A 12,477-nucleotide genomic window follows, 5' to 3' on the forward strand; every position below is an offset into this window, starting at 1 on the left:
CTTCTTCAGACCATAAGAAGCGTCACCTCTCAATATTTGCCAGAGATGCTGCCAGACTCGCTGAGCTACTACAGCACTTTGTGTCTTTTTTTATAATCCAGCATCTGCAGCTGCTTGCGTCTTAATACCTGTGGCAGTGTGTGCCGCGTCCTCACTCTTGAAGTAAAGAACCTTCTCCTGAGGGCTTCTATACACATTGAGTAATTATATATGGAACACGGTGCCTGGAAGAGGATTGAATAAATACTAGAGGGAGAAAATATTTGCAGGGCTGCAGGGAAGGAGTTGGGTGGGACTGACTGAATTGCTCTGTTGATTTTGACCTGGTGTAGAACGTCTAATTATTCAAGAGTTCTGTGTGGCATTGTCCTCCCATATTAAAAAATGCCCCCAGGGAAAGCCATGGGTCAGGAAACAGGTGGTGCAAAAATAGCAGGCAATAAGGAGTTTGCTTTCAGTGGCATTTCTTGATGAAGTCTGCTCGGTCTGCGGAAATTTTAATTACGAGGGGGACCTGCCAGTTTATTGGTGTCAGTGCTTCAGCGGTTTAGCAAATTAATGGATATTTGCAAAACAAATCCTTATCTTCCTGCTAACTGAAGGGCTCTGCAGAAAGGGCAGACTACCCGGAAAATGTGAATGAAATTAACTTTTTGATGATCTTTTTTGGTAAAAAGCCAGTCTCATCAAGTCTTGACATTTTCTCGGTTGCTCTTTACAGTGGGAACTTTGGACGATGAAAGTCCCTTTCACCAGACTTACAGACTGATTTGGTATTCATTTCATTGCAACACAATCTGCCTGGCAGTCAGTGTTAATATAAATTCCAAAGCCGAATCATCATCTATCCATGTTCTTCTGAGAGGCTACCTGACCCGCTGAGTTATCCCAGCACTTTATTTTTGGTAAACCCAGCATCTGCAGTTCCTTGTGTCCCCAAATGTGTACCAATTTGTTGATTGTGCAAAAGAAAGCTAGTCCCATCAGCTCAGATGCTGCTGAGTGGGTTTGCGTGGAATAATATGAACAGGAATAGGTAATTCGGCCATTCTAGTCTACCCCACCATTCAGTATGATCAGGGCTGATCTATCTTGGCCTCAATTCCTCGCATGCCATTTCCCCATGATCATTTACTTCCTTATTAAGATCCAGCCTCCACACCCTTCTGAGATAGAAAATTCCACAAATTCACCCACCCCTTTTGAAAGATGTTCCAATGCACCTCAGTTTTAAATAATCAGCCCCTTATCTTGTAACGATATCTCCTCATTTGAGATCTCCCACTGGGCAGTGGAGACATCTTGCCATCTGTCTTGTCATGTTACCGAGGATCAATGTTTCTGAAACGTCGTCTGTCCATTTCCCTCCACTGATTCTGCCTGTTCTGTTGAGTTCCTCAAGCACTTTTTTTGTTGAAGATTCCAGCATCTGCAGTTTCTTGTGCCACCAAGCAAGTCTTTCTAATTTCTTGCTTGTTATAAAGGGAGTATCACTTGTTTAATCAGAATTTCAGCATCACTTCTGACATTCTTCTTGGCCCATTTATAAAGTCCACAATCGAATTTCCCTTTTCTTCTTCACCAGAGAATGGTGAGCACCTGGAATGCATTGCCAAAGAGAGTTTAGTTTGGAGATACACCATGGAAACGGGCCCTTCGGCCCACCGAGTGCACTCCAACCATTGATCTGTTAACACTAGTTCTATGTTATCCCACTTTTTCCATTCACTCCCTACATGCTGGGGACAATTTACAGAAGTCAGTTAACCTACAAACCTCCATGTCTTTGAGATGTGAGAGGAAACGGGGGCACCCAGAGGAAACCCACATGCTCACAGGGAGAACCTGCAATATCCACACAGACGGCACCAGATCCACCCAGATCGAACCTCAGTCTCTGGCACTGTGTGGAAGCAGCTCTACCAGTTGCGTGGTTTCAGTTGCGCCGCTGACGTAGTTTATGAAAGGTCTGGGTAAGGACTTGAATGGTTTATGTGTAGAATGCTATGGACCAAGTGCTGGGAGATGGACTTAATGCGGAAGGTGGCCCATGAGTTGACATGGATAAGTTGGGTCGAATTGTCTTATTCCATGCTGTACAGTGCTATGTCAATGGTTGCGGGTCAACCTGAAATGGGACCATGAAGTGATCTGTCAATGAGAAGAAAAGTTTTGGTTTCAGTGCAGTAGGAAACTGAGACTCAAATGGAGAAATTAATTAATGGAAAAAAAGGCATATTGTCAGCTGGTTGGAGCTTCAACCTAATGAAATAAGTGCTCCTGGGACCACTGGAATAACAATTTTTTTAAATTCTCTCGGTATTAATCATGGACAGAGATGAGCATGTAAATGAGTCATCCTCCTTTGGGACTTTGATGGTCATTAATCTGTTCACAACTGCTATTAAAATGTTAAAGGAGTCTTTTGAAAATAGTATAATAGATCCCAAGAAACCAGAACAAGTGTTACACAGGTTATGCATCTGGAGGCAAGCTTCAAAACTAGAATAGCATTTTGAGATTGTAAACTCCCTCAGTTACCCTGTAGTATTATAGTAGTTTTGTATAGTCCATTAAAAAAGAATATGCGATAGGGTTAGTGGATCATTGAGGATAATTGTGGAAGTGCTTGAGAAATTAGTGTTATTCAGTGCAGTGGATAATGTGATCTGAATGAGGACTTCAATGTTATAAAGAGTTACAACAAGGTAAACAGTGAACTCCCCCCCCCCCCCCCCCCCCCCCCCCCCCCCCCCCCCCCCCCCCCCCACTAGTGGAGGTGTTAATAAAAGGGGACTAGCTCAAACTAATGACTGAAGAAATTAAAAAGACGAGATGAAAAAAATGATCTAATGTAGAGAATACAAAGGAAATTAAATTGTTGCTTTAAAACACTGCACATTGACTGGTACAGGGACTGAGATCAGAATGGTCGAATTTTAGAGGACATGGGTATTAAGGACAGATGGGGATAGTACACCTCTTCTCTATCTTGAGTCGATGACCCCTAATTTTAAGCAATGACCCTTCCTTCTAGATTCTTCCACAAGAGGAAACCTTTTTCCGCTGCATCCATTCTGCTTATGCTCCACTTCATGTTTCGATGCAGTCCCCTCTTTCTTTTCTAAACGGCAACAGATTCAAGCTCAGCATGGTCAGTCAACCTTCACTCCTTGGGCAAAAACAACCATTGCATGTGTTGGTTCCATCAGCCTCTACTGCGCTGCTTCCAACGCATTCAAATCCCTTCTAAAATAACCAATACTGTGCACAGCATTTGTGACATAATGTCTCTTAACAAGTACAAGTGAAGCAAAAACTGTTTTTATATTCAATTCCCCCAGCACAAAGAGAGACATTATGTTACCTTTTTAATTATTCAGTGTACTTGTATAGTAGCCTTTTGCAGATCATGCATTAGGACACCAAGATCCTTCTGCAACCAGATTTCTACAACCTCTCACTGCTTGTATTACTCCTGCCATAGTGGATAACACCCTTTTCCTACATTATCCTACATTATCAAGATCTTTGCCGACGCACTTGATCTATCAGTGTTCCCGTGTAGCTTCCTTGCAGCCTCTTCACAATGTTATTTTGAAACGTTTATGCGTCATAAGCGCATTTAGCAATTGTGCCTTTGGTATCTTCATGAAGAAAGTTACGGAGGAGGCGCTGTCCTGAACGGCTGCCTGTCCTGCAGCTGTCCGTTTTTTCCCCCTTCTTTTTTATTATTTTTAGTATGTTGAGTGTGCAGTCAGGGGGCCGAACCTTTTTATGTGTGGGGGGTGGTGGGGGGGAAGGGGGAAACTGTTTTTCAAGTCCCTACCTGGTCGGAGGGGTTGCCTTCCTCTGAGCAGCGTCTTCGACCTGTCCTTGCGGCCTACCAGCGGGTCCTGGAGCGACGTTTCCCAGAGGGGACCTGGCCAGAACATTGGCTTTGGTGGCGGCGCAGAACATCGTCTTTGGCGGCGGCGCGGCGCTGGAGCGCTGTCGTGGAGCGGGCGATGCCTTTCCTGGGTCGCCGTGCTGGAACTCCAGTATGCTGGGACCGCCGATAATAACATCATGGAGCCGCGGTTCTGTGGAGCGGCCAGCTGCAACGCTGAACTTTACATCCCGGAGCCTGGGATCTCTCGCAGAGATCGCCAGTGTGTGGAGCTCCGTCCGGAGCGGTCTGTTGGCTTGGAAGCCGCGGGCTCCGGTGGGAAGGCGGCCGTTCCTGGCACCCCAAGCCGCTGGGGGTTCTCCCGATGCCGGAGCACCATCACCCGGCGAGAACATCGGGCGCCGTGGCGGCGACTGTGGAGGCCTCAATAGGCCCGACTCTGGGTGGACAAGAGGATGGGGACTGGGCTTTGTGCCTTCCCCCACAGTGGTTTCCACTGTGGGGGGATGTTTTGGTGTTGAATTTCTTCTTGAATGCTATGTTGTATTTTTATTAGTGTGCTGCAAGGACATCTGAATTTCCCCTGAATAAGGGGATTAATAAAGTCTAATCTAATCTTCATCAAGTCTTTTATATAAATTGTAAAAAGTTGAGGTCTTGTGACATCTTGCCAACCAGTGAAAGATCCATTTGTTCCTGCTCTGTCATGAGTTAGCCAACCAATCTTCTGCCCTTGCCAGGATATTGCACCATATGCCACTAATTTTAATTTTCTATAATAACCTATGGTGCGGCACCGTATCTTTTGTAAATCTCAGCGTAGCGCATTTACCTGTATATCTTTATTTGCAGCACATGCTGCTATTTCAATAAATTAATCAAACACTGTTTCATTTTCATGCTTCTGTGTCTGAGTTTGATCCTGTAGGACAGCTCCATGCAATTAACAGGATACTCTGACAAACCGATATATATTTTTTAAAAAAAGGCATGGTGGCATGTCAGAGTGAGGCCAAATGCAAATTGGAGGGACAGACCTCAAATTTTGCTTTGGCAGCTTACAACCCAGCGGTATGAATATTGACTTCTCTAACTTCAGGTAACCCTTATTTTCCCTCCCTCTCTGTCCCTCCCTCACCCTAGTTCAACGACTAGTTTCACTGTCCTCCTGATTAATTTTATTGTTTGTATGCCTCCTTGTCACCTTTCCCTCAGACAACAATGGACCATTCTACATTTCCTTGAACATTGTCTGCTTTGAACTGTCATTTTCACACCTTTCCCTTCCATATTTCTAGTTTCCCTCTCCCCTGATGCTCAGTCTTAAGAAGGGGCTCGACCCGACAAGTCACCCATTCCTTCCCTCCGGAGATGCTGCCTGAGGAACGGTTTGTTTTAATTCTCAGGAGACTCAGGAACTACAGATGCCAGAATCATGAGCAAAACATAAAGTACTGGAGGAACTCTGGGAGTCAGGAAGCATCTGTGGAGGGAATGGACAGATTACTTTCCTTCAGTCTGACAAAGGGTCCCGTCCTGAAACATCATCTGTCCATTCCTTCCGCAGATGCTGCTTGACTCCTTGAGTTCCTCCAGCACTTTGTGTTTTGCCTTTTAATTCTCTATTGCCGATCTCCTGCCAGTAGGTGAGGCTTCAGTAATGTTTTTTTCTATGAATTCAGCCTAGCAATATTTCTCACTACTGTTAGTGTGTAGTATTCATCCAGAATTGGCACCTGATGCGACCAATTGGAGGAATCTGCGTGAGCTGGCTAATGAACAAAGCAAAGCTGTTTTCTTCAGGGAACAGTTATAATCTTTAACACACTAACTACAGGGGTGATAGAAACAGAATGACGTACTTTTTATAGGATAGGCACTTGAAGGAAAGTAATTGTGGGTTATGGGGAAAGAAGGAATAAGAATGATGGAACTACTTTATTAGGAGATGACAAACTCAGTAGATCTGATGGCACCCTCCTGCGCTGTAAACCATTGAGAGCATAATTTGAGCTCTATCAAGACGTGGTCAGATGTTGTCAGTCAATTTAGTGATATCCTCAAAGGCATAGGGCAGCACTATAATGCAACGAACAGAACTGCTGCCTCACAGATCCAGTAACCTAGATTTGATCCTGACCTTGCATGCTGTCTGTGGGGAGTTTTCATGTTCTTCCTTTCCCCAAAATGTCATGGGTAAAGTCATACAACTGTTGAGGCCCTTTAGCCTGACTCATCCACCCTGACTGTGGTGCGTATCTGCACTTATGTCACTTGCATGCATTGGGCCAGTGTCCCTCTGCTCCTGTCCTATTCAAGAACCTGCCCAAATGCCTTTTAAACATTGTACCAGCCTCCACCTTCTCCTCTGGCAGCTCATTCCATATAACAACCTGTATGAAAAGCTTGCTCCTCTAGATCCCCCTTCAATTTCTCCCCTCCCATCTTAAACCTATGCTCTCTAGTTTTGGATACCCCCATGCTCATAAAACATTCTCATCATCTCCCCTCAAATTCTAACCCTCACCCACACACAAGGGGCAATTTACAGAGACCAATTAACCGACTGACCCGCACGTCTTTGGGATGTGGGAGGAAACTGGAGCTCAGACGTTCATATGAAAAATATGCAAGCTCCACACTATCAATGACAGGTCAGAATCGAACCCTAGTCTCCAGCGTGCTGAAACAGCGGCTCTACCAGCTGCCCCACGGTACCATCCCTGTGGCTTGTGAGCACTGAGCAGGGGGATGGCACTGGAGTTAATCTGGAATTAATTTCTGAAGAGCCAACATGGATGTGATTGACAATGCTCTCATTCCAGGACTCTATTCCTTGGGGTGCAGGAGGATGAGGTGCACAAAAGCATGAGAGGAATAGATCGGGTTGTCGCACAAGCCTCTTGCCCAGATTAGGGGAAACAAGAACCAGAGGAAATAGGTTTAAGGTGAGGGGGGAAAGATTTAATATGAACCTGAGGAGTAACTTTTTCACTCACAGGGTGGTTGATGTATGGAATGACCTGCCAGAGGAGGTAATTGAGGCAGGGTAGTATTGCAACGTTTAAAAAGACATTTGGACAGGTACATGAATAGGATAGGTTTAGAGGAAATCGGGCCAAATGCAGGCAGGTGGGACTAGTGTAAATGAGACATGCTGGTCAGTGTGTGCAAGTTGGGCCGAAGGGCCTGTTTCCATGCTGTATGATTCTATGATTATATTTCATTCTTCCTTCCAGGAGGATTTGCAAGGTGATTGAAGAAGCAATTTTGAAACACAACATTATCTTTGTGTCCAGCGCTGGCAACAATGGCCCCTGTCTCTCCACAGTTGGTGCTCCTGGTGGTACCTCCACCCATATAATTGGTAAGTGTGAGAATGGAATCCCACTAAACTGATAAGGATCACACGCTCTCATTGGAGTGCATCATTGCTGTCTAGTTTAGGTTGAAGCATTTTAAGCCACTCGACCCTCAAAGAGTTTCTGCTGCTGCTACTTTCCATCTTGTACATGCTTTGTGCATTAGTTTATACAGCTTAACAATTCCCTTCTAAGTGCACGGAGAGATTTGTGTTTAAATCCCTCCATGACCCTTGCCTTTCTCTATCACTCGTAAGAGGCTGGTAAACTTCCGAAAATGAACCTGCCATCAGGGCAACTTTCTGTTAGGTGTTGGTTCAGCCCCAATGGCTAGAATTCCCTCGATTCCCAACCACCTATCCAAGATTCCCTGTAAGATCTCGCCTCATTTGCAAAGCATTTGGTTTCCTGTAGTAATATCCTTTTGTTGGCCCAATATCATGTTATTTTCTGATTAAAGCTTGAGATCCATGTTTTGGTGCCATTTTCAAAGTCCAGTCCACACTCTAGTTGTTCTGAGCGGTGCCCAATCTGGGCAAGCCCCAGGCTGCTGTAACCTCCAGCCATCGCTTTCTTGGACGTGTGGATTGACCAACGAATTAACGTCCTCTGCTTGCCCGTCCACATTTGTTCCCTGGGAGAGCCTCTGCTAAAGTACTGCAGATGCTGGAAGCCCGAAATGCAAAAATAGAAGGTTGGCTGTACAGAGATTAGGCACCATCCCTGGATTGAACAAACAAGGGAGGTGTAGTGGTGCAGCTGGTAGAACCAATGTCTCACAGAGCTAGGGATCCAGGTTTATTCTGATCTTGGTGTCTGTGAAGCTTGCACGTTCTCCCTGTGACCATGCGGGTTTCCTCCAGGGTGCTCCGATTTCCTCCCACATCCCAAAGATGTGAGGGTTTGTAAGTAAATTGCCTCTAGTGGATGAAAAAGTAGAATAACAGGACTAGTGTGAACGAGTGATTGGTAGTCGGTGTGGACTCAGTGGGCTGAAAGGCTTGTTTTCATGTTATATCTTTGAAACTTAAAACTAAAAAGACTTAAATTTAACACTTTGACTCAAGCCCAAATCTAATGAAAATTCATTGATCTAAGGCTGTTGTCTCTACCAATCATACACTCAAATCCCCTCAACCATTTGCCTCTTCCCTTACATACCTGGACTTCCCAACTTTCTCTCTCACACTTTCCATTTCTGTGACTCTTTTTGCCATAAGCCTACTCGAAGGGGTAATTTATCGGCCAGCTAATCTATCAGGACATTAATTGGTCATGGGAGGAAACGGGAGCACTCGTGAAAACCCATGTAATCGTGGAGAGGGCATGCACAGTCCGCACGGACAGCAGCAATGAACCCACGTCCCAAGCATCAGCACTGAGAGCTGTGCCACCACAAACCCTATCAGGAACTGTTGCTTCAACTTCAATTCCTCACCAGGTGACCATTTGATTCTGCTTTGGGTTCAGTCACCGGCAAGTTGTTCATAGCTTTGCTAAATCTAGATTGAGACCTGGGAACAAAGTGAAAATAAAACTTTTTGTATATTCCTCCACCAAAGAAAGTTGAAATGTTGTCATGCAAAGCTAGGATGGAGATAATTTGCACTGAAAGTACCTCCGACACAAACAAAAACTTAACCCTTCACTGGCCAGAGATGAATCTAATGTTAGACACAAGACACTGCAGATGCTGGAATCCTGAGAAAACATAAAATGCAGGAGGAACACAATGGTTCTTTGGAGAGAATGGACAGGTGACATTTCTGTTCAGAATTCTCCTTCAGTCTCAAGTCTCAGAGTCCTCCAACACTTTGTTTGAAATTAATGTTGGTTCTAAACATGGGACATGACTAGTTTCACAGATAGAATCAAAATATATATATCCAGCTTTGCCCAAACTGTCAAACCTCTCTTTACAGTGTCAAGATGATTGCAAGTGTGGGTGATTGCAATGTGTTATGTTATTAGGTGTTGGTGCATATGTCAGTCCAGATATGATGGTCGCAGGATACTCCATGCGGGAACGGTTGCCAGCGAATCAATACACCTGGTCATCGAGGGGGCCTTGGTAAGAGCTAGCTTGTTTTGTGTTGGATAATGTACAACCATCCCACAGACAAAAGGGTTTCTTAGTGATCAGCATTTGAAAGTCATAGGAAGTCTATTTTAAAACTAACTGTATTAGTCTGAACCTGTAGATTGTGAGCACGGCCAAGATCATCACAGTCTCGTTAACTTCCTTCCATCCAGTCCTTCACAGTTCATGGCATCAGGAAATATTGTCAAAGATGCCTGTCACCCTGGCCATTTCCTTTTCTCTCCTCTAATCTCTGGGAGAAGACACAGAAGCTTGAAAGCTCAGGCATCCAAATTTAAGAACAATTTCTTCCCCACTACTATCCGATTCCTGAACTAATCATCTCTTTTATACTCCCCTTCCCAGAACAGCAATCAAATACTGTTCTTCCTCTCCATGTTCTCCAGAGTTACCCAAGCACTGTGTGGCTATCTTTGGTAAACCAGCATCTACAGTTATTACAGACTATTATTCTTAACTCTACCTCATTGACTTATTCCATTCATGTACATTTTCATTACTTTTCTCCACTCTGTTTTAGCACTGCAAGTGCTGTTTTGCACTTGTTATATTTATTGCTGTATTTATTATTACTGTATGTACGCTGGGAACAAGGGATTTTATTGCACCTTGGTGCATATGACTATAGACCAATGTAGCTGAGATAGAGAGAGCATAGGATCAGTAGGCTTTTGCACCCTCAAATGGCTTCTGGCCATTAAATTGAATGGCTAATCCTTGTGTCCCTGCAAGTCAAGATCATCCTTCAGCCTCCTACGGTCCAAAGAAAAAAAGTACCAGCCTATCTCGTATCTCCTTATAAGCCCACAAGTCTAAGTCATATGCTGGTGAATCTCCTCTGCACCCTTTCCAACTTGAGGGAGGGTGAAGTGGACATAGGTTGGGGAACAGGAATGCAGTTAATGGTGGGGGGGGGGGGGGGGGGGGGGGGGGGGGGGGGGGGGGGGGAAGGAGGGAGTGGGGGGGGGGAGGGTTACAATGTATCTGCATGCAAGAAAAGTACACAGCATGCTGGTTCCAGAATTCTGTTGGTGTGGAAGCCGTGGCACAGAATTCAGACACAGTATGTCTCCTTTAACATCAGTAATGAAATAACGTTTCCTAGAACTGTTTCCAATCTGATCAGGATTGTTTCCAATCTGCAGACAAACGCGCAGTATGGTTGGGAGTAATTCTATTTACCCTGTCCGTGCTGGCTGACAGGTTTATTCCCACCACTGCTTCCCTACAGCACTGTGGCTTCTGCCTGCAGCAATTACGACATTGAACCATCAGAAATACTGGGAAACCGTGTCAAAGTCAAAAGTACGATGGATCTTGAGAAGGCAACGCGCCTTAGTTTTTGGATCTAGACAGATAGTGTTCCGAAGAATTTCTTTACTTATTGTGAACACCTGGATTAGATCACTAAACGCAATAGCGACTACACCAAAAATATTTAAATGACCGTAAAATGGCATGTTAAGTTTTGTTTATTATTGACATGTGTACCAAGGTACAGAGAAAAGCTTTTTTTTTCAGTCAAAGAAGAGACTTTACTTTACTTTAGACTTTCGAAACACAGCTCGAAAACAAGCCCTTCAGCCCACTGGGTCCACTCCGACCAGCGATCACCATGTTCACTACCACTATCCTACACAGGAGGGACAATTCACAATTTTTTTTGCCAAAGCCAATTAACCTACAAATCTACATGTCTTTGGAGGGAGGGAGGAAACCAGACCAACTGGAGAAAACCCACGTGGTCACAGGGAGAACGTATAAACTCCGTAAAGGCAGCACCTGTTGTCAGGATCAAACCCAGGTCTCCTGCGCTCTAAGGCAACAACTCTACCACTGAGCTGCTGTGCTGCCCAATCACCTATCACATATGTTTGCTGACTTAAAATGATTCCTGATCTGACAAAGACTCAATCCTAAATTTTTTTTCGTGAGGGTTCCTGCTCTGAAGCATTGCCTCTCCGTGTTCTTCAGAGAAGCTGCCTGACCCTCTGGATTGCTCTCGCACTTTGAGCTTCCTGCTTGTTTGAAATTTCTCTTTGCTCTCACCTCTCCCCTTCTCTGCAACCTCCTCTGGCCCTGCAAACCTTGGAGGCCTCTGTGCTCTTCCAATCCTAAGATCTTGTACCAGATTGAATTTAATCGGTGCATGTGCTTTCATATATGAATATCCTAAACTCTGGTATCACCGCCCCAAACCCCCTGAACTCTTTTATTTATGATGCTGAAAAAAGCCAGTCCCTTTGTCAAAGATAAAATAGAAGTGGAAAATGGTGGAAATACTCAGCAGTTTAAGTCACATCTTTTGGAACAAAAGTAGCTGGTATTTCAGGATGAAGACTCTTTGTCAGAAGAGAGACGGAGGGAAAGGAAGCTTATTAAGCTACAGGGAGGATATATCTCTGGTAAGATAAAACAGGCTGATCGTGGGATAAGCTGTAAATAAGATTACTTGGTTAGTGAGTTAATGAGAGCAGTTAGAGCAATGAGGCAACCAGAACTGCACACAATCCTCCAAATGCATCATGACTTTCTAACTCTTTTGCCATGACCAATGAAGGCAAGCATAATGACTTCATTATTACTTCAGATACTTGTGTTGCTACTTTCAGGAAGCTGTGGATTTGGACCCGAAGATCCTTCTTTACATCAATACTGCTAAGGGTCTTGTTATTAACTATTAATTTTCCCCATACATTCTGAATCATTTTGAAGAAGGGACTCAAGCAGAAATGTCACCCATTCCTTCTCTCCGGAGATGCTGTCTGTCCTGATGAGTTATTCTCGCATTTTGTGCCTTTCTTCGATTTAGACCAGCATCTGCAGTTCTTTCCCACACTTACTGACACTGCCTAACCCACTGAGTGTGCTTTTTTTTGGGTTTTTTCTGATGAACCAGCATCTGCAGTTCCATGTGTCTCCCCTTACATTCTTGTTTTGTTTTGTGAATTCTTCCACAATCTTGTGGTTTGACTGAAGGAAGTCATTTTGCTGGTCTGTGATAGCTGCTCGGTTTCGCATGGTAACTAGCATCTCTAAGCATCCTCTCACTCTCAGTTTTGACAAAGGCTCATTAACTGTTTCCAGACTTCTGTTTTTATGGCAGATTTCCAATATCTGTAGTT

The 12,477-nt window shown here is 44.4% G+C and overlaps 1 protein-coding gene across 1 annotated transcript in view; it reads left to right on the top strand.

Moving 5' to 3' along the window:
- LOC129701951 (tripeptidyl-peptidase 2-like) overlaps nt 1-12,477 on the top strand; it is a 101,125-nt gene that overhangs the window by 20,140 nt on the left and 68,508 nt on the right. Inside the window, exons 11-12 of the mRNA XM_055643395.1 lie at nt 7,129-7,256; nt 9,223-9,322. Of these exons, the coding sequence (XP_055499370.1) occupies nt 7,129-7,256; nt 9,223-9,322 (228 nt within the window). The remainder of the gene's footprint in view (nt 1-7,128; nt 7,257-9,222; nt 9,323-12,477) is intronic.

The sequence above is a fragment of the Leucoraja erinacea genome, chromosome 12 (assembly GCF_028641065.1).
Source record: "Leucoraja erinacea ecotype New England chromosome 12, Leri_hhj_1, whole genome shotgun sequence".
In the NCBI taxonomy this organism is placed as follows: Eukaryota; Metazoa; Chordata; class Chondrichthyes; order Rajiformes; family Rajidae; genus Leucoraja; species Leucoraja erinaceus.